Raw genomic sequence first — 21503 nt, forward strand, 5'->3', positions numbered from 1 at the left:
ATAAAGATACTAAAAAGGATACTCTGGCTGTAGGTTCAGAACTTTAGTTTTACAATCTCCTTTAAAAAACTGCCCTGGAAATGCAATTTATGAGAAAAAACACAGCCTATATCATCAAGATGTTAGGTATCTATTGTGACTAATGTTTAAATGTCAATGTCGTCCAATGACTTTACTTACTTTCTTTGTGTAGTATTTTCCATTTGTCTGCCATTCCAGGTGGTCTGTCAATGACAGAGAATGTGAAAGGCTCACTGTTTGGGAATCCATCCAGGTCTTCTGCGGTAACATTCACATATGGTGCATCGTGGCAGACAGTCTGCACTGGATTCACCAGAGTGGGACAGTTATCATTGATGTCTTCAACCCTGATTACAATGGTGCCAGTGACGGTTTTTCTAGGATAGTCTGGAAAATAAGAAGGCAAAAAAAAAAAAGTTCTGGCCATTTTGCTGACAAGGAACATTATTTGAATTTTCTGGCTAATTTGGTAAGGAGAAGGTACTAACAAATTAGGACATTTATGTCTTAGTGATGTTTTCATATTCAGACCAAGTGATCTCTTCTAATCTACTAAATAAGTAGAAATATAAAGGTTTATCCATTGGAGAGATTTATTTTTTATAAAAGATCAAAATAAAGAGCTCAGCTGCTAGAAAATAAAAAGCTAACCACACACAACCAAGAAAAGTATCTATTTAACAACTGACCTTCTGATATAGCCACAATCTTTGAAGTGTAGGTACCATTACGGACATATCTGGATTCAAAATCAGGAATTTTTACAAGTTTAATTTCAGATGTGACAGAATCCACAGAGATCCAATTGTCTATGTCTTCCACTTTGGCATATCTATAATAAAACAAGCATAAAATTATTTCGATATCTGGATAAACTAGGAATCTCTAACATATTTAGGATCTAGAACTCTTTCAAGCTTAATTTTGCCTCTTAATACATGTTGTTCTCATGACAGGTATTACCTCAGAGCGTTTTTGATTTCTTGAAGCCATCCTAAAAGCCCCTGATCTTCACTGGACATCACACTACTCTGGATCTTTCCTTATTCCTAAAGCATACCTGCGATTTATGCAAGAGTGACCATTCTTCGCCTACTAACCCAGGAAGTTTGTAAGTTGCTCTGCCAACTGTCCTATAGCTTTCAAGCTATTTTCCCTTAAATTTGGGGAAAACCTTTGGAGAATAATTACACAACAAGAACTAGTGGAAAAAGTGGTTCTTACACCCTATTGTTTTATTGGGGATATTATCAATATTTAAAAATATCAACTTAAAAAACTGAATGGCTGCCTTAAATGTAAATATTTTGAAATTCTGGGATATTTTTGATTGTTATTGGCAGTGGGTTTCTTTCACGTAAAACTGGTTAAAAGAGAAAGCAATGCTGATAAAATGATTTCTGGGTTTCTTCCTTCAAAGTGTGGGACGAGACAGCTATGAGAGGGCAAGGAAAATGCTCATTTTATGCTTTCAGAAAGGTTTGTGATTTAATAAGAGTCCAAAATATAACCAAATACAAACCAAACATGTATATGTGTTTAGAGCAATATTTTTTTATAGTGTTATTTGTGAAAATTCCAATTGTGAACTTGAATTAATCACTTTTCTGACTTTTAATATTTCTACTAGTAAACGATAATATATTTGGATTTTCACAAGCATTTCTGAATTTCATGTTGGGGATCCCAAAGCTTGGACTCAGTTGCCATCAAGGATTTCTTACATTGGTAATTACAATAAAGTTGGAATCTTAGCAATAAGGATCACATTTCACAATGGAAATATTTTGTCTGATCCTATTTAAGGAATCTTCTATTTTTCTCTGTTGTGAACATTAGACACCATTCAAAGTAAGATGGCAGCTCACACATTATATCAAATATCTACTAACAGCTGATGGATATGGATAATCAGTAAATGAGTAAATTATGCCAAAGTTAAGGGAATGATCTTTCTGCTGTCCTTATCAGCATTTCAAAATGGCAACCACTATTAGTTACACCTAAATACAAGGGAAAATAATTTAACCTAGCTGTATCTCACATTCCTTATCTGTAAAATAATAGGTTTGAATTTGATCTTTAAGATCCTCTTAATCTAAAGTTCTATAATTATAAGCTAAAATATAAAATAAAATATTTTGAGGAATAAAGAAATATAATTTATTATTCTTCCAGACAGAAGTCAAAATCTTTTGATGTATTCATAGCCCCCAATAAAAACAGCAGCTAAAAATGAAATAATTAAGTGGGGAACAGAAGTTTCAATTGATTTCACAATATTATTAGAGGATAATTAATTAGAACACAGAAGCTTCTCAGTGGACAGCAGTGAGAAATTATCCTATGGAAAGTCTATCCTCAGTTTTGGGGATTCAGTAAGGGCTGCCTTGTTAGATACAGAGTTGTTAAAATAAAAACTAGACACATAACTCAAGAGAAGCAGAATTGACTCCTGTAGGTAGGGTGTGGGGCAAAAGGGATCACCAGGACAAAAAGAAAACACAATGGAAACTGTTAATACTATTTTGGAACAAAGTTACAATTCCATTGGTTAATGACTTCCATTAAATTATGATTGAAGAGCTTCCCCCACATCCCATTCTTGCTAGAGTCGGCCATGCATTTAAAACAATGTTCTATGACGTGCTGGGGGTGGTGGGACCCAGTGTAAGGGCAGTAGACAGGGCAGCTCTGGGACCACAGTGGGAAGACAGCCTTTAAATTCAATGGGAATAACTAACTAGAGGTCCATAAATAACAGCTCTGGAGAAACAATCTCTCCATTGGCAGGCTCTGAGATCTAAGATGTAAATTTAGTTTGAAAATTTTAAAGTACCATGGAAATTGAAGGTGTCACCATAGTTTATTAGACTTGTGCATCAAAATGGCTCTGTGGGCAGAATCCAACCTTTCCTGGACAGTGGGAGAACCAGTAGGTTCTCAATAAATACTCTCTGAATGAAACAGTGGAAGATCACCCTGGTCAAGGCAAATGTTATAACAGGTTAATCAGTCCTGAAACCAAAAAGTACGGTTTCAATGCAGACTAATATCCAAGATCTATGTGCAAATGAAACTGGTTTCCCCATATTAAAATACATTGTGTGACTTTCTCTTAACCAAACATTGTTAAGTAATTTGCAGTACACTGTATTGCTTTTTTACTCTTTATACTCTTTCAGGAAAAAGACAGTTTTCATAAAAGTTTCTTTCTGAACTTTTCCTTTCTTGCTTTTTATATAGGCTTTTCTAACCAGAATAGTTTCTGAGGTTAACAACCCAGTCTCATGCTCACACATGAGGACAACTGAGGAAGGGGGTCTGGTGAAAATTCCTCCTATACAGACCTTTGGGGAGTTATAATGATGGGATCTGAAGGAATGAAGTGTTCATATTTCATTGTGATTTTTGACAATAGGCATTTAAAATAATGAAAAATGAGGAAATATATTCCTAACTGTCTCTTACTTTACATGAGCCAGTCGTCCAGTGTCTTCGTCAAAAGCTTGGAATTTTCCAATTATTCTGCTTTGGCTTGATATATCCAGGCTCTCACTAACGTGAACTGAGATTGTACTGCTTTTAAAATAAATGCCTTCTTTTACATTTTGCACCTTTACTTTGATGGGAATGGATTTAGGCTTATATTTATTCTTAACTGACTTGTGAAAAGCTGCTTTATTAGTGACAACAATACTGAAGTCGAGATTCTTCTTTTCTTCATAATCTACTTCCTAGAAAGACAAAATCAAAGGGAACTCTTTTAAAGGAGAAATCAGTGAGAAGAAGCATAGAACACACACACACACACACACACACACACAGGTTTTACTATTAAGATACACTAATTTAGCACTCAGCACTCCAACACTCACTCACACTGGTATCAAGCAATTAAAGTCTTTGTCATTTTGGATATTCATAAAGGTTAAGGATTTTTACTAAGCATCCCAATTTCATTTTTAAGGGGTCAAAATCCTTCAAAAATATGTATTTTTATCTTAACAATCTTAAGGTTTTTTTTTTCCTCTGGGAAACAATAAATACATGAACATTCAATATAAGCTAATATCCCTTAAAATGTGTTCCATGGGTTCTAGTGAAAAGGGCTACACAAGTGTTGGTAGCCCTGCCCGGAATTTCCCATTCCACCCCCTAACATAGACTCTCATTTCTGAGAGTTTCTAGAGTAAAGAAAACTGTTTAACTTAGTTAAACCAAGGAATTTTCAAATTGTTTAAGCTGTGAATTTGCTCTCCCCTACCCTCCTTTTAGCATATTATCTATTAGTATTTGGTTTGCTCTTAACTCTGTAACAGATTAACATTCCTGCAAATACTTTGTGAACTGTAGTTATCTATAATGTACATTTGATATAATCTGTCCATCCCTGTATATATTTATGTTCCAATTTTCTCATTTAAAAATAAACTCCACAGTATCTTACTGTTTAGATATATTTAATTAACTTAGCCATTCTATTATGAGCTATTTGGGCTATTTGCAATTTTTAAATATAATCAACACTGCTCTGAATATTTTTATACAAATTATTTTTCCTCTTTTGAGCCACATCCTATTATAAAAAGAATTACCTACCCAAAATATATTTCATTCCTGTTGCATTTTATTTCTAGTGTCCCAGTACGGTGGTTTGGAGCTATGTATTCCAGAAAAATATGTTCTTAAAAGTGTGAGCCTATAATAAATTCCCATTGTTTAAGCCAACCCATTGCATGGTCTTTGCTTTGACAGTCAGGAAACTAAAACACCCAGGTACTTGTTTTAGAACACCTTGATAATTTTTGCTTGTTTCTTTATATAACATTACATTAAATATGCTTACTTGAATTATAGCAAAGCTGTTCATAGTTTTTTTCCTTGTTTTGATGATTTATTATGATTTCATTTTCCTTTCTGTGAAGTTCACGAGGGTAACAACTTCAACCCCCCCCACCCCCACCCCTTTCTATGTGGTGGCTATAGTGAGGGATCTAACATAGCAGAAAAGGACAATAACTTTGTGATTGCAAAGTCTTGGTGAAAGTTACTTTTGTTTTTAAGTTGCTCTTCCAATTGACATAGCTTGTTTCAATGGCATGATGTATGCTGCCTATGAAATAAAATCTTTCAGCCAGATGTCAGCAGCATTCAATGACCGTGAAAGGATAAGACAATGTTAAAGAACGAGCTAAGTACTGGCACCATAAAAAAACTATTTCCTAAGCAGAATGTTTACAAGCAGAATGAACAGTCATAATGCTCCCAAGGGAACAGAAAAATTTTCAGCATCACTAGCAATATATGTATGCACATATCTCCATTTTCTACAACTCTTCATTTTTGCTATTTTTCATAGCATTAAAGATTTTAAACTTATTTGTTAATTTTAATCAAAGTTGTGGATTTTTCTCATGTAATGATTTACTATGTCTATTTCCACATTAAAAAATACCTGTTCATCTTTTGTTGACAGCTTTATTGAGGTATAATTTACATACAATAAAATTCACCCATTTGGTGTGAAGCATGATGATTTTTAGTAAATTTATAGTTTTGCAACCATCGTCACATTCCAGTTTTATAATTAAAAATTTTCATCACCCCAGAAAGCTTCCTCATGGCTGCTTGCATTTTATCCCAACTCACACCCTTAGCCCCAGGCAGCCACTGATCTCCTTTCTATCTTCATAGTTTTGCCTTTTGTAGAAATATTATATAAATGGAATCATACAATATTCCATACAATATATTGTTTGGCTTCTTTCACTTAGTACAGTATTTTTGGTGTTCATCCATTTTGTGGCATGCATAAGTACTTCATTCCTTTTTATTGCTAAGTAGTATTCCATTGTGTGGATATATCACAATTTGTTTCTCTGTTCACCAGTTGATGCACATTTGAGCTGTTACCAGTTTCTGACTGTTATGAATAACGCTGCTATGAACATTCGTACAGAAGCCTTTATGTAGACATATGTTCATATTTTTTGTGGGTGGATGCCTAGGAGCAAAACTGTTGGCTCATAGGGTAACTACTTGATGCTTAACTGTTTAAAAAACTGTCAAACAGGCTGTAGCATTTTACTTTCCCACCAGCCATGTATAAGGGTTCCAAATTCTCTACATCTTTTCCAGTACGATCTTAATTTTCTTGATTAGAGCCATTCTAGTGGATACATAGTAGTACCCCGTTGTGGTTTTAATTTGCATTTTCCCTAATGACTAATGATGTTGAGTACCATTTTCATATGTGTATTGGTCATTTGTATATCTTCTTTGGGTGGCGTGTCTATTAAAATCTTTTGCCTGGAAAACTTTCTTTTGCATGGACACTGAGGACGGAGTTGTGTCCCCTTCTTTCACAATTGGTGCCCCGTGTGAGGCTCACCAATCCTGACCACGACGTTTGGAAGCTGAGCAGTAAGTACAAGCGAGTTGTCTCGTGGTGGGTCAGTAGTTCCAGCCACTCAACGATATGGGCCAGTCTCTCAGTGTTCCCCAGCGCCGGTATGTTTTAGTTTTACAACGGCTGCTGCAAGCTAATGAAGCTTCTGTTTCAGAAGATAATTTGTACTCTTTATTGTATGATGTTGTTCAACATAACCCTTTGTTTCCTGAGAAAGGCATATTAGACTTAAATGTGTGGGAGCGCACTGGACAAAATTTAAAGTGCCACTTTAAGCAAGGACAAAAGGTTTCCTCTAAAACGTTTCCTACATGGGCTCTTATTAGCACTGCCCTGGCCCCTCTTCATATTGCCGAGACTGAGAGTTCTAAAACTGAGGACTCTGAAAGAGAAACCGCTGCTCTCTCCGATAAATGCCTTCCACCCCCCAAGCCCTCGGTCCCCATACCGCCAGCTGATAAAGGTGGTGGGGAAACCACTATAGCCTGGCTCCCTCCCTTTCTCCTTCACCTCCGCCTTCAGGGCCACCGGTGCTGCCGCTGGTGCTGCTGCCACTGCCACCACTGCTGCCTTCCCTCCTTAAAAGTGCCGCACCAATTTTGCAACTCTGTCTTCACAAGGCAGCATTAGCCAGAAATTTTGTTTGCCTCATTATGCTTAACCAGTTGCCCAGAAATTTTTCCTAGAGTACCGGGACTAGGAAGTCCAAATGAAAGTACCTGCCACAGACACACGCCAAACGCATCTGTGGTAAGCTGGCTTTACAATTCAAACTTTCCCTGTGCTGGGTAAGTGTGTAATTTTTTGTGTTCACTTTGCTTTCTTTTATTTCAGTCTGTTGTGTAGTAAAGCTAATTAAGTTAATCCAAAGTTCATGCATGCAAACTCAGTGGGTTTAAGCCCCACTAGCAGTAACCCTAGATTTATAGTTCTCCTTCTAAATTTTGTGCAGTTTGCACAGTTTGCATTTAAACCAGTAACATTTAAACAGCTCCTACTCCTATGTTCTGTCTTTATAATTTCATTTGCTGTTGTTTAGCCATTGGAAACTCTCAAAACATGCCAGTTACATCTTCCTTAAAAACTATTCTTAATAATTGGCCTAAATTTAAAAAGTGTCATTAAAATTGTTAATGAGCTATAGCTGCAGCCAACTGGACTTTATGTGTGGTATAGCTAGCTATAGCAAACTGTCTCAAAAAAGACAAAGAAATCTGTAAGTTAAAAGAAAAGTTACAGTTTAAAAAATATATGCAGAACTTCCACCTCTGCTTTAATATCAAGACTTCCAAAGCAATTAAAAGAAATAATAATGTAAATGTGCTAGCCTATCAGTTTTTAAATTAAGAAGTCAAAAAGACCTAGTCAAAAGGGTCCTTACAAAAAACTAAAATTGGTGAAAGAACATCAAAAGTAACTAATACAATTTAAAAATCAGCAAAAGTGCAAATTGTCAAACCAGTGTCATAAAATAATATCTCTACTAAGAAATCTGATGAGAACTTTGACTCCCTCTCTCTATAAAGAATGTTTTGTTTTGAATATTTAGCATCTGTAAGAAAGGAATAAGTTTCGTTTTCACATAGAGACAGCATGGAATAAGGGAAATGGAGGCAAAACCAGTTTAAACAAGCCCCAGACAAAGAGAAGAGAGAATCTGCCTGATGTAAAGAGACATGAGGTAGTATCAGAGGCGGGAACTCACAGCAAAAAAAATAAAAATTTGGGGGGGCATTGGCTAATCAGTTCAAAATCTCAATAATGAGCTAGTTGGCTCTCTGGGATTGGCTGTACAAATTAAAATCTCAAAAGATGAATTAGTTAGTGTTCTCGGATAGGCTGTAACCTCTGTAGTACCCAGTCAATGGGGAAACGGGAGGGACTTGCGAATTAGGAGTAGGAGATTTAAACATCGCCATTCTCTTCCTCTTCTCTTCCTGTTTGGCTGGACGCCCCATCTTGCAAGATCGTAAATAAATTCTTTTCTCCTCCAGAACCGAGAGAGCGTTTATTCCCTTACAGGTACCACTTTATTTCCGACAGCATCATTCTAGCAAGTTTGATTTTGGTGGTAAGAACATATTGTATACAAGGTATAAAGAATGTTTTTCTAATTAAGGAAAAAAAGCAAGTAGCTTTGTCCTAAATGACTGACTGTTTAAGAATGTAAAATAAAGCCTGAAAGGATAAGAATGTGGGATAAAGCTTAGATGGATACAGAAAGTTGTAGAAGGTTTGCAGAAAGTAGAAAATTTATTTCTGTAGTCAAGGTTGAAAGATAGGTACAGAAACCTGTAGAAAGTTTGTGAAAACAATTATTTCTGTGGTCAAAATTAAAAAATGGTAAAAACTGGTAATAACACTGCTTAACAATAAAACCTCACAACTTAAAGAAAAAAAAAAGCGTGGTTTTATAAAACAAAATAGCATTAAATATTTTAACCACCACCCAAAGCAATAATTAATATTCAATGTTGTGGGTATGTGCCTAATAATTCACAAAATATAAAATATTTCTCACCGTACTGCAAGTTCCTCATGTTACAGTCTCCTACTGTTTTTATTAAGAAAAGGTTTCCTTAAATTATTAAGGTGTTATTTTTTGATAAAAGGTTGTAAAAGTGTTTTTCCGAGTAATCAGTGTAAAATGCAAAAAGTCTCTTTTATCAAAATAACTTCTTACACTCAACATATGTTAAGTTTATCATGTCCTTGGTTATTTAAAAACACTGTCTTCTCACTTTCAAAAAAGCTGAGTCTTTTCCTTAACTTTAACTAAATAAAAAAATATACATATATATACTGTTTCAAACCTAATAACTTTTAACATTTTACTCTCTCAAGGTCAAAACCTAAAAAATATCTTTTTATTCCCAACAGTTACAAAGAGTTTATTCTTTCACCTTAGAAAAATAAATAAATAAATAAACTACTAAAAAATGATTAAATTCATGCAGTATGTTATAAATTGCAGAAAAAATGATTAGACAATGTTATAAAAATTAAAAACTTCTAAACTTCTTTTGGTTCCTAATGTGCATAACATCAAACAACAATATAATACTAATAATTATAATTTCAGTGATTTTTAAAAGGTTATCTGTCACAAAACAGCCCAATGGAACCCTGGAGCCCACCATCCTGCTTCCCAGAGGACCAATGATGCTGTAACAACTGTACAAAGACGACACCTCCCAAAGCTGACTCCAGTGTGGATGGACAAGCCAAAGTAGACGTGGCACCCCTTCCCAAAACCCCCATGATATCCCTATGAATAAGCTTTATGTCACTACACCAAATTGTAGTCATAATAAAAGGGGGGGAGATGTGGCGACACGGAAGGTCCCCTGGCTCGATAGATTATACATAGGGCCCATTTCCCAAAATCTGGAAGCCTGAACGTGGGCTCCAGAATGGGAAAAGGCCAAAAGCCTTGCATGTCTGAAAGCAGACTGCAATTTAGATAAGGGGAATAGTCTCTGAGCTCTTGCTGGGCTCCTTCCGTGCTCCTGTCTCCCGCCCCCACTGTTTCCTGTCTAGCCCCCAAAGAAATTGTCCCTACATATAAAGATATGTAAATACACCTCATGGCTTTGGAGAGAATGTACCCCTCCCTGAAATACCTGCGGACAGTCATGTAGGAAGCTACCTTGTATGCTATAAAGACCTGTAGAAAAGAGTAGAGTAAAACTTTCTTTTGCATGGGGAAAAAAAAAAATCTTTTGCCTGTTTTTGCAATTTGGTTGCCTAACTTCCTTTTAATGGAATTTAATTATTGCCCTTATAATTTTCTTAATCTGTTGCTTTTATGGTAATACTAATTTTATTATTTTTTTCTGTGCCCCTCTTGGTAGAAATGACTACATCCATTTTTTGTGCTATCGTGACACAATGAGAATACTTCTATCCTAGTACTTTTATCATTCATCACTACATGATGGATTCTCCCTATGTGTGTTATTGCCTTTTGTATCTAAACTCCTGGCATGGCTACATCTATAAGTGATGACTAAAAATTATGCTTATTTCTATGTAAGCAGATCTATTTTGTCTCTAATGACATTATACATTTTTTCAATAATCATAGATGTCTCCTTTTAAACATGAAGTAATTTTATTCTATTTTCCTCTGCTTTTAAAAAGGTAGTTTAAATGCATACAGAAGCCTATCGATAAATGATGCCCATAGTTATTACCATGAAACTCCAAGTTAATTCTTCTTTATTCTGTTTTACATTTATATCATCATCATTTCTTTTCCCACCATTAGATTTTATCTAGTTTGTATATATTAAGTTTTTGTAAAATTTGGAAACTTCTGGAATCAATTTTTATCAGTTTCTGACTTAATGAAATAGTATTTTGAAAGCTCTAGCTTTGCATTTTATTTAAAATACAAGGTAATTCTACCATAAACCATTTAAAAATATATTGTTATTCTTCCTTATAATAACAAAATATATAATAATAACAAAAATATATTGTTATTATTCCTTACTTATTCTGTGAGATGAAAATCTATCCTGCATTTTTTGTTTAAAAAATTCTGTGGGGTTATGAGTTTTGAATATGTAAGTCCCCTATGCTTAATAAGACAAATTGAAATTTTCCTTTACTTTTGATTCAGTTAAGCACAAGATGTAGAACACTGAGATTCAAAACATGTTCCTAAGACTACTTATATTAGAATCACATGTGGACCTTGTTAAAAAGGCAAGTTCCTGAACCCCTGCACATCAGACTTATTGCTGATGGGCCTAGGAATCTGCATGTTTGGATTGCAGCCCTAGTAGGTGATTGTGAGGCATTATTTAAGTATCAGGACAATTGTATTAGAGATTTATCAAGTTATCGCAGCTTTTGCTTTTATATGTTATTAATAAGGGTTGCTTTTTACTGTTAAGTGGAACAAATATGAGGTATTAAGGGGACAGGAATACTTAGTAGAGGTAAGAGGTCATGATGTAGGAGTGCTATAGTCAGGAATAGGCTGCAAATAAGACCAAAGTGTGCCCAGCAATAATGACCAAATAATGACCAGGAAAGCAATAATGGTCAACAAATGCTGATCGGGACCATTTTAAAGATGACTTGACCAACGAAGGAAGGAATGAGAGGCAGAAGGAAATGTGTGGTCCTAATATGGAAAGGATCATCTCACTGAATTTAAATCAACAGGTTGGTGCTATGGAAAGAGTATGGGTTTTGAAATGAGGCAAACCCAAGTTAGAATTGTAGTGTGACAACTTACTCACTAACCACAGAACATGGGCAGAATAGGATGGCCCTGCCTTAAACAACTGTGGTGCCAGTTAATTATATAAAGCACTTATAAAGTGTCTGGACTCAAGAAAACATTAGTTTCCTCCCCTGTTCCAACTTTTCCCACCCCAGTTTTAAACTCTAAATACTTACCTTAATTAGGGTCACAATCCCTTCATTAGTTTTAGCATCAGTTTCTATATGGAAATAACCTCCTTCATTTCCTGATGCAAATGTAAAATTTGCTAACCAATTATCAGAGCCTATTTCATCTGCATCGAACACCTTTATGCGCATAACTTCTACATTGGCTTGATTTTCTTGAATCATCCCTTCATACTGCAAAACATGAACACATGAATTTTATTTTAATTTGTTCTCTTTATGTAAATTTTAATGTAATACAAACTTAAGTGATCTATTTTTAGTTAGGACTAAAATATGAGTAGGTATATATTATAAAATTATAGTTACCATTTCATTTTCCACTACAGGTATATTGTCATTGACGTCTAAAATACGAATCTGAACTTGAGCTTGTTTTACTGGTTTATCTGTTATTTGTCCATTGCCATCTCTTGCTTCTACTGTCAAAGTATAGCTGCTGTGTTCCTGTAGAACAATGAAAAATACCCAACTGGGGTGAAAATGAATCTCTCCCAAACCTGTCTCTGAGGTTTTATTTCAAGTTATCATCAAGGGAATGGGCCACAGTATATTTTACTCACAAACAAGTTTCATGATCTGCTGTTATTCGTGTGAACATGCTACTTATTTGCAGTCAGAACTTTTATGGAAGGACAGAAAAGGCCTCAAAGAGTTGTTGATAATCAAATTCTTAATTATGTCATTGGGGATATAAGGAGATGATTCTCTCCGTTGAAGTCTGTGGACAAAGGAGTCTTGCTTAAAATGTAGTTTATTCTATGCTGGAGGTGATGGCAGGACTGTATGAATTAGTTCTTTCTGCTTTACTCTTCTTCCTCAGCTAAAAGTTAAGCCAGGAAAACCTAGCCTCCAAGAAAATTTGGCTAGTGAAGGCAAAACTTGATAAACTACCCAGATATCCTGAGAGATATGGTTCTTAGAGCATGACTGTGTCCTAGAGAATGAAATCTCAGAAGTTACTCAAAAGGGAAACCTTCTCTTCCACATGCTCCCTTAACCACCGCTCCACTCAACACAGCTGGAGCTGGGTGACCAGTGCCAAGCACAGGAAGACTTGTGTGCAGCTGACAAACACGCAGCAAAAGGGAGGGAAGCCGAGGCTCCGGAGCCAGGCTGCCCGGGTTCCAGTAGGGGCACCGTCACTCATCAGCTGTATGATGTTGGGCATGCACTTAATCCCTCTGACTCACCTTCCTTATTTGCAAAAGGGGGAATAATAATTCTGTCTGCCTCATAGGGTTTCTATGTAGATTAAACGGGTTCATCCATGAAAAGGGTTTAGAATAACACTTAGCCCACAGTAAATGCTCAATTAGCCATAGCCATTATTATGAGCTAAACTTTCCACACTTCGGGGACAGCAGCTTTTAAAAAAATCACATTATGAATTCCAAATAGTATTTTTCCATTCAATTTTATGTGAAAAGGTGTAGAGGGGAATTTGGGGAGTTATAATATTCTTTACTTTTATAAAGATCCCAACAGGAAGTTAAGAATCCTCTTCTGCTCTGAAGACAATCAAATAATTATTCCAAATAATACTCAATACATTGCATTTGGATGATGGCTCATAACTCAATGAAAATAGTGTTCTTCAGATGATTAACATTTTACCCATGTACCCTGTCAAAACCTTCATGTTTGTAGCATCTTCTTTATCTTCTATCTCCCCTTTTCACCTAAAATTTTCCCTTTGATTTATGTTTAAGAGAATGCCTACAGCCTTTCTAGGAAATCTACTCAATTTTCCCTCCAACTTAGGATTTACAATAATTCTCTCTTTTACAAAAATTATTATCTTAACTAGGACTGCTATTTTGAACATTTCCCCCACTTTTGTGTATGCATTAGCCAGGGAGGAGACTCGTGATATCTCTTTCAGAAATACAAATTGAAGAACATTGCCTTAGCACTCTCTAGCAAACAATCTTGACAGGAGAGGCCTTAGAACAGTTCTGTCCATATGTAATTTAAAATTTTCCAGTAGCCACATTAAAAAAAAAAAGGGGGTGATATTGATTTTAAAGAAATGTATTTTATGTAACCTATTATTGCTAAAATATTGTCATTTCAACATGTAATCAACATAAAAAGTATTAATGAGCTGTTTTTCATTCTTTTTTTCATAGTAAGTTTTCCAAATCTGGTGTTTTACATTTATAGCACCTCTCAATTTGGACCAACCACATTTCAAGTACTCAAAAGCCACATGAGGCTAATGACTACCATGTGGGACAGCACGGCCACAGAAAGGGATTATTTCAAGTGTTCTCCTAGGAATGAGGAATACAGAACAAAGTAGAAAAATCAGAAAAGAAGTAAATAAAGAGAAATGGGAAAGGACAGTGGAGAGCTTCAAAGACAGGCAACATAAAATATTTCCTTACCTCTCTGTCCAAGGGAAAACTTGTATAAATCTCTCCTGTGTCTTTATTTAGGTAGAACACTGCAGGATAAGCAGGCTCCTGAGATACGAGTCTATAGGAAATTTTAGAATTTGGAGTATTGGGCTCATCTGCATCAGTTGCATTGATTTTCATCACAAGCGTATCTGATATTAGAAATAAATGGGAAAGAGTTCAGACTTCAATTGGGGTTATGAATGAAGTGGATCTGCTTAGGACTAAGGCAAATCAGGCCAAAGGGTAAAGGGCAATAGTGACTGTGTTTTAAAACTTCAAGTTCTGTGTGAGACCAAGGGAAGAGATGTTTATTTGGTGCAGGATCTATATTTTCTGTAGCACACTAAATAAATTTAACTGGTATGGCTAGTTTATTCAAACACCACAATTACATGGAACTTCCAATAGGAAGTGAGATCTGGTAGGTTTGTACAGGTTAGAGTGAAATCCTGACATATCCCAAAGTAACCTGGGCAGAGAATAAAATTTGCAGGGCCCACCTGAGCAACTGGGGAGAAATGTGGAAATATTAAAACTTCCCCACCTGGGTTATTACTGATATTCTCACAAGCACTGGGGACTACCAATTTAGAAGGCTGAGCCCTAGATCTTGGGGCTTGCCCTTATGAAGCTTGTTACTGCAAAGGAGAAGCTAAGCCTACTTACAATTGTGCCTAAGAGTCTTCCCCAGAGAACCTCTTGTTGCTCAGATGTGGCCTCTCATTCTCTAAGCCCACTCAGCAGGTACTCACTGCCCTCCCTCCAATGTGGGCCTTGACTCCCAAGGTTGTAAATCTCCCTGGCAATGCAGGATATGACTCCCGGGGATGAGCCTGGACCCAGCATTATGGGATTGAGAAAATCTTCTTGACCAAAAGGGGGAAGAAAAATGAAACAAAATAAAGTTTCAGTGGCTGAGAGATTTCAAATGGAGTCGAGAGGTCACTGGAGGGGATTCTTATGTGCTATACAGAAATCCCTTTTTAGTTTTCAGTGTATTGGAATAGCTGGAAGGAAATACCTGAAACTGTTTAACTACAACCCAGTAGCCCTGACTCTTGAAGACGAGTGTTTAACTATGTAGCTTAAATGGTGTGATTGTGGCTTACACTCCCTTTATCCAAAGTATGGACAGATGAGTAGAAAAATGGGGACAAAAATTAAATGAAAAGTAGGGTGGGATGGGGAGATAGAATGTTTTAGGTATTCTTTTTTACTTTTATTTTTTTATTATTGTTATTTTATTTTACTTTTTTGAGTAAGGAAAATGTTCAAAAATTGATTGTGGTGATGAATGCACACTATATGATGGTACTGTGAACAGGTAACTGTACACTGTGGATGACTATGTACATGAATATATCTCAATAAAACCGAATTAAAAATTAGGAAAAAAAGAGAAAGAAATGGGTCCAAGATGCAATTCAACTTTAAGGATACATACATATATTATTGTTTTATTTATAATTTCAGCTTATTCCCCAAAGAATTTCAGGTGCTTACTAAAATCACCTCTACAGTTTAGTAAGATTAAAAAAACAATTTACTAGACAGTGTGAATGGAGTAAGTATAGGGAAAATAAGATGAAAGCAAGACTGAGTTTAGTACTTGTATGTCTTAGGGTGAAGTGCTGAAAACTTGCTATAAGGGGGCTGCAAATTTGTTTATAGTATTTCTAGTAACCAATACAGAGAAAGAAGCATGGGCAGCTATGTGATTCTGATGTTCTGATGTTTATCAAAATATAAAAAATCAGGAGAAGCATAATTACTCTTTAGATTATGAGCAAAAAGAAACCTCTCCTGTGAGTCTTCATAAAGAGCATTACATTGAACTGACAATGAAACTTCCAGAAAAAATAGAATAATTTAGAAGTCAGCAAATTACAGTCACTTGGCTGAATCTGGCCAACAACCTGTTTTCACCATTTCATTTATATAATTGTCTATGGCTGCTTTCCTGCTAGTTGATACTGAGAACTTACCCGCCACATCAATCTATCATATCTACTCTAGTGGAAAGAAGATGCCATGTAAAGTCTTTTGAAATTATCACAAGAAAAGCAGTTCTAAACCTAAAGCAATAATTATTATTTGTCCTGTGGGCAATACTCAGCTTCTATTAAATATGAGATTTGTTGTTCAGTCACACAATGGGGATAAAATGACCTTGGGTGTTCACTCAAAAAAATAATAGACTCTTACATGCTGCACTCAACTCTTCAACAGACCCAACAAAGACATCCTGTGTGAACACTGGCTCATTGTCATTGATATCAAGAACTTTAATTCGTAATTCTAATGGTTTTTCCACGTTGTTTCCTTTTTCATCAATAGCATAACCTATTAGCTGAAATCAGGACATAAATAAGAAGAGATTAGATTTAAGCTATAGTTACTACCATAATATCAAAACATAATAAATCACATCTATTACCAAAGAAAAACTGCAAACTAATAAATACAAAATAATTCTTCTTACCAGAAAAATAGGTGTTTCTTCTCGATCAAGAATGGCGGTCACATTCAATTCTCCAGTGTCTTTATTAAAGACAAACACACCAAAAGGTGGCTCTGTTATCCCGCTTCCAGTATATTTGTACGTGATTTTGATTCCTCTTTCTTCTGCAATATCAGAATGTAGCTAACATAAAAATAACAAATGAATAACTCCAGTTAAACTCTGTAGTTCACATGTAAATATATTAATGGAAAATTTGTCCTTGAAGTTGTCATGCTGGTGATAGGAGAGAAGGTGTCCACCTCATGGGGTCAGGAGCAAAGGTGCGGTTTCAGCGCACCTGGCTTCTACTCCTGCCTCGACCACACACTGGTGATATGATGATGATGTAGTCACTTAATCTCTGTGCCTCGGTTTTCTTATCAGTAAAATGGAGAGGGTAATATCACCTACTTCTTAAGGTAACTGGGAAAATTAAGATAGAGTTGGGGTACATCTTGGGGGGGGCAGATACCTTAGCATATAAGGTAAAAAAAACAGAGTCAGAATCACCCTCATAAACCCATTTGATTGTCTAGAAAGTACGAATATGGTTTCCTTCCACAGAAGGATTAAAATAGCCAAGTGCCTCCTCTCCTTGGAAAGCTTCACAATTTAACAATGCTTCTAACCTGTGGGTTCTTCTGTAGTTATCATCTTCATTCTCTATAAACAATTTATCCATAACTCTTAATTTCTTCATTAGTGAATGTTTCTCTGTGGCCCCCTATTAGTTGCTCAGTTTCTTCCTTTGGATATCACTGAAACTATCACCACCTACCGGCCTGGCCAGCTCTTTGTCCTGAAACCTCAGGATTACCATACATTCTTCCCAGTTTCCCAACAAGCACTGTGGGTGAAGGTTGCTGCTGAGAGTAACCAAGGGAACAGCATATGGAGCCTCCAACCTCCTGCAGGGAACAGCAAACCTGAAGCAGTCCCATGGTTATTTTTCATCGAGCTGTCTGTCTCTCTCTGTGTGCTTCTGTCTGTCTCCTTTTTTTGCCAAGTGAATACAAACACACACACATTTGTATATATATGTACATTTATATATAAATTACAGTATTAAAAAGAATATTATAAATCTTTATGTACTGATGATATGCATTACATAATCCCACTTATGTTAAAAAAACAAAACTGTGTGTGGACATAACTGTTGGTTTGTCTATTCATATATATGTAGGTAAGAATATGTAAGCATACATATACATATGCATTTTAAAAGGACTGGAAGATACTAAACTGTTGATCATATTACCCCTAGGTAGGGAATTTGGAAAGCTGGGGACATTTAAAAAGATCTTTTGCTTTCCATGTAAATTTTACTCTCAACAATTCAAGTAATCAAAATTAGAAAGAATAGTTAACATTTATTAAACCCCAAAGAATAATGTATTTTAAGGAAACCTATTGAAAGAAAGTGTGAATGACTCAGATATCTCAAAAACATAAAAAAATAAAAAAATAAGAAACTTTGTTGCATGTATACATTCTATTAAGTAAAGTCATACTTAAATATGTGGATTTTAGAAGGCTTTTATGAAACTAACATTGAAAAAATGCTGCTGAAAAAAAAATTGTCCTCTATTGCATAACTGCTATTTCCTTTAAAGGAGCTCTTCATATATAATATTTATAAGATTGGAAAGCTGAAGTTAAAACATAGATGTGAACATTTATTCATTTGTACAACTGCTTATCGAATACCTACCTCATGCTGGCATGTTCAGGCCCAGGGGATGCAGCTGTGAACCTAAGGATAGGCCCCTGCCCTCATGGAGTTTACACTTTACTGAGGAAGACAGACAACAAGCAGACAACGTACAACGTAACATCCAGTAGTGGAATGTGCCATAAATCACACTGAATCAGAGTACGGAGAAAGAGAGAAATGGGGGTGAGGGAGCTATTTTAGAAGGAGGGACCCTGGAGCACAGGCCAGATGATGTGGGAAGCAAGCCAGCAATTAACCAGGGATAGAAGATCCCAGGCAGAGGGAACAGAGTGCAATGGGTGGGAAGATGCAATGAGCGTGGCAAATGTGGTCAGTTATGGGGACGTGGCAGAGCAGGGGACGTCAGTGATAAGAACTGAGGTCAGAGGGGAGGCCAGGGTCAAGAAATTGCATAGGCACTTGTAGGACAGGAAAAGGAGTTTATTTTTCCACTGCAGTGGGAAGTGATTGAAAGCATCTCACTAAAGGGGTGAACATGCTTTGATTTGTCTTTTCAAAAGATCCATTGGCTGCTTTCTGGAGAATGGACAGTGGCAGGGTGGGGGTGGGGGGTTGGCAAGAGTGAAAGTAGCAAGACCAGGGCAGATGCTCTTTGGTAATGCATGTCAGAGATGACAATAACTCAGACTAGAGGGTAGCAGTGGAGTTGCAGGGAAGTGGGCAGATCTGGAATATATTTGGGGGTAGAACTGATAGTACATGCTGTGTTTTGGGCTTGAATTATATTGCCATTTACTGAAATAGGTAGGACTTATGGAGAACAGCTCTAGGGGGAAAAATCAAGAGTTCAAGTTTGCATGTGTTATGTTTCAGATACATATTAGTAATTTTACAATATAATTTATTTTAAAAATGGCACACTTTGTGGGGAGCTATTAATTATGAAATCAGGACACCGGGCAAAGCAGGACTGTCCCAGGCAAACCAGGATGTACGGTCACCCTACCTATTAGACATTAGTTTTTTTTTGTACTGGAAACTTCATTCTGGCCTTATGATACCATCCTTTTTAGAGTGTTTCAACACTCTCAGTTTTAAGAAAAAGATTATAACTGTGCCAGATCCCTTAACTCTTTGTTGGATCAAAGCCCAAAGGTATATAGATTTTCTCCAACGATGCTGCATCTTCCAGAATGGGCAAGAGGATCTGCTAATTTCAAATGTATCCTGAATATTAAAAAATTCAGGAAGTACATTAAATAAATTTTCTTAAGTTTTTAAAGTGAATATAAAAGTCCTCCACACCATATTATAATAGGATGCATATATTTCACGTTGCTTTTTTGACAAACCTTGGCAATTGGGTTCTTTTTGGACAGATCCTCTCCTTCCCGGAGAGTCACAGGTGCCGTGATCCAGGCCCGCTTTTGCCGTACCAAGTGAGTATGTTTAGGAGGCTGCTTATTTTCACTTCTTGTGTTTAAGGCCTAAAATGACAAAATATTAAAAAAAAAAATTAATATCATAAAACACTATATAGTATCCTCTAATTTACTAAAACTTTGAAAGTTATGCAAATTTTTATGTGTAAGTTTTGTATTTTTTAACAGGCTTCATTTTCAAAGAGGAAATGTATATATAGTCTAGGAGACTCTATAGGTGTTCAAGAGATTGTCTTCAAAGCAGTAAAGCAGTAGGGTTTGGTTTTTAGCAGTAAGAAAATATTTCCCAGAGTGAAGAACTGAAAAGGCAAAAGAATAATTTAGTGATCGTACAAATTGGCAAATTAAAAATAATATACAATGTCAAAAAAACTTTTTTTGTACTAACTGAATATAAAATCTCATTTTTCTGTAGTGGTTTTAGTTTACAATACTATATTTAATATAATTGTATATTTATACTTACAATAAATATATAGTTTATAAAATTCATTTCAAAAATCTATAACATTAAGGTTTATAATATAAAAGTGTAAAACCTCCTTCTACCTTTTCACTCATACTTCACAGAGCATTAAATGTTAACACCTTTATGACTATCTTTTAGGATTTTTTCTTATGCCATACAGTTGCACATTTTTACACCTATGTATAAAGAGTTTTTCCACCTATATAAATGGAATTACCCCTCATATCTTGTTTTGTCTCTTTAGTTTTCATTCAACACCTTATCACAGACATTCTTCCATGTACTGCACATTGTGTTACCATTCCCCTATCCACAGACATTTAGATTGTCAAAAATGCTGCACTGACCCTCCCTGGATATATATGTTCCCGTGTCCTTGTTTGAATGGGAACGGCTGGGTCGAAGGGACTGTGCATTTTTAATCTGGTGAAGCACATTTAAATTGTTCTCTATGAAATTAAGCCTTTGAGTTCAAAAGATAGAAATAATCCCTTGGTTCCTTACCTCTAAATGAAGTCCATTTCCAAAGTTAAAGCAGATCTGTAAAATAAAATAATTTAATACTTAATACATTATATCACTCGATTCAGTTTAAATACATTGTTCACGAACAACCTACCACCTAGGATGTTACAGACATTAAAAAATAAGAGTTCACCACCACTTCTATTCTCTTAAGTCAAACGAAACAAATTTTCATTTTCCCCTTTGCCTCCAGCCAACAACCAGGGCCCCAGGAGGGGTTTGTGCTCTCCTGATGGACACTCTCTTTTCCAGGAAACTCAGAAAACAGCTGGTATCTTTCAAAAAAAGCCCTCCTCTTGAAATCACAGCCATCCCTTATCCTTTTCTCCTCACCATGTTTTTATTTATTGCTCTCAGGTACCCCCTTCCCTTTCCCCAAGGCCTTCAGTATGAGACATGCCTCCCCAGCTAACTCCCTTCATCCCCCAGGGTCCCAGCTGCCACTGCCCACATTCTGGCTCCTCTGATCAGCCTCCTCAGTCCCACCAGCTGTTTGGTTCCTTATAAGCACTGTCCCACTGGGTACCTCATCATTACATGGAACTGTTCTAAATGCAGTTGCCTTTACTCTAAAATCTGCCCAATAAATTCCTACCCTGTTTTTTAACTTTGTTGAATTTT

General features: G+C 36.1%; 1 protein-coding gene across 1 annotated transcript in view; it reads right to left on the reverse strand.

The window, feature by feature from the left end:
- DSG2 (desmoglein 2) overlaps positions 1–21503 on the reverse strand; it is a 56000-nt gene that overhangs the window by 13963 nt on the left and 20534 nt on the right. The window contains exons 2-11 of the mRNA XM_037805571.1: positions 20862–20897; positions 19799–19933; positions 16748–16909; positions 16471–16615; positions 14251–14414; positions 12170–12307; positions 11849–12034; positions 3493–3758; positions 711–853; positions 181–408 (exon numbers count right to left, since the gene is read on the reverse strand). Coding sequence (XP_037661499.1) covers positions 181–408; positions 711–853; positions 3493–3758; positions 11849–12034; positions 12170–12307; positions 14251–14414; positions 16471–16615; positions 16748–16909; positions 19799–19933; positions 20862–20897 — 1603 coding nt within the window. The remainder of the gene's footprint in view (positions 1–180; positions 409–710; positions 854–3492; positions 3759–11848; positions 12035–12169; positions 12308–14250; positions 14415–16470; positions 16616–16747; positions 16910–19798; positions 19934–20861; positions 20898–21503) is intronic.

Source organism: Choloepus didactylus, chromosome 16, assembly GCF_015220235.1.
Source record: "Choloepus didactylus isolate mChoDid1 chromosome 16, mChoDid1.pri, whole genome shotgun sequence".
Taxonomy (NCBI): Eukaryota; Metazoa; Chordata; class Mammalia; order Pilosa; family Megalonychidae; genus Choloepus; species Choloepus didactylus.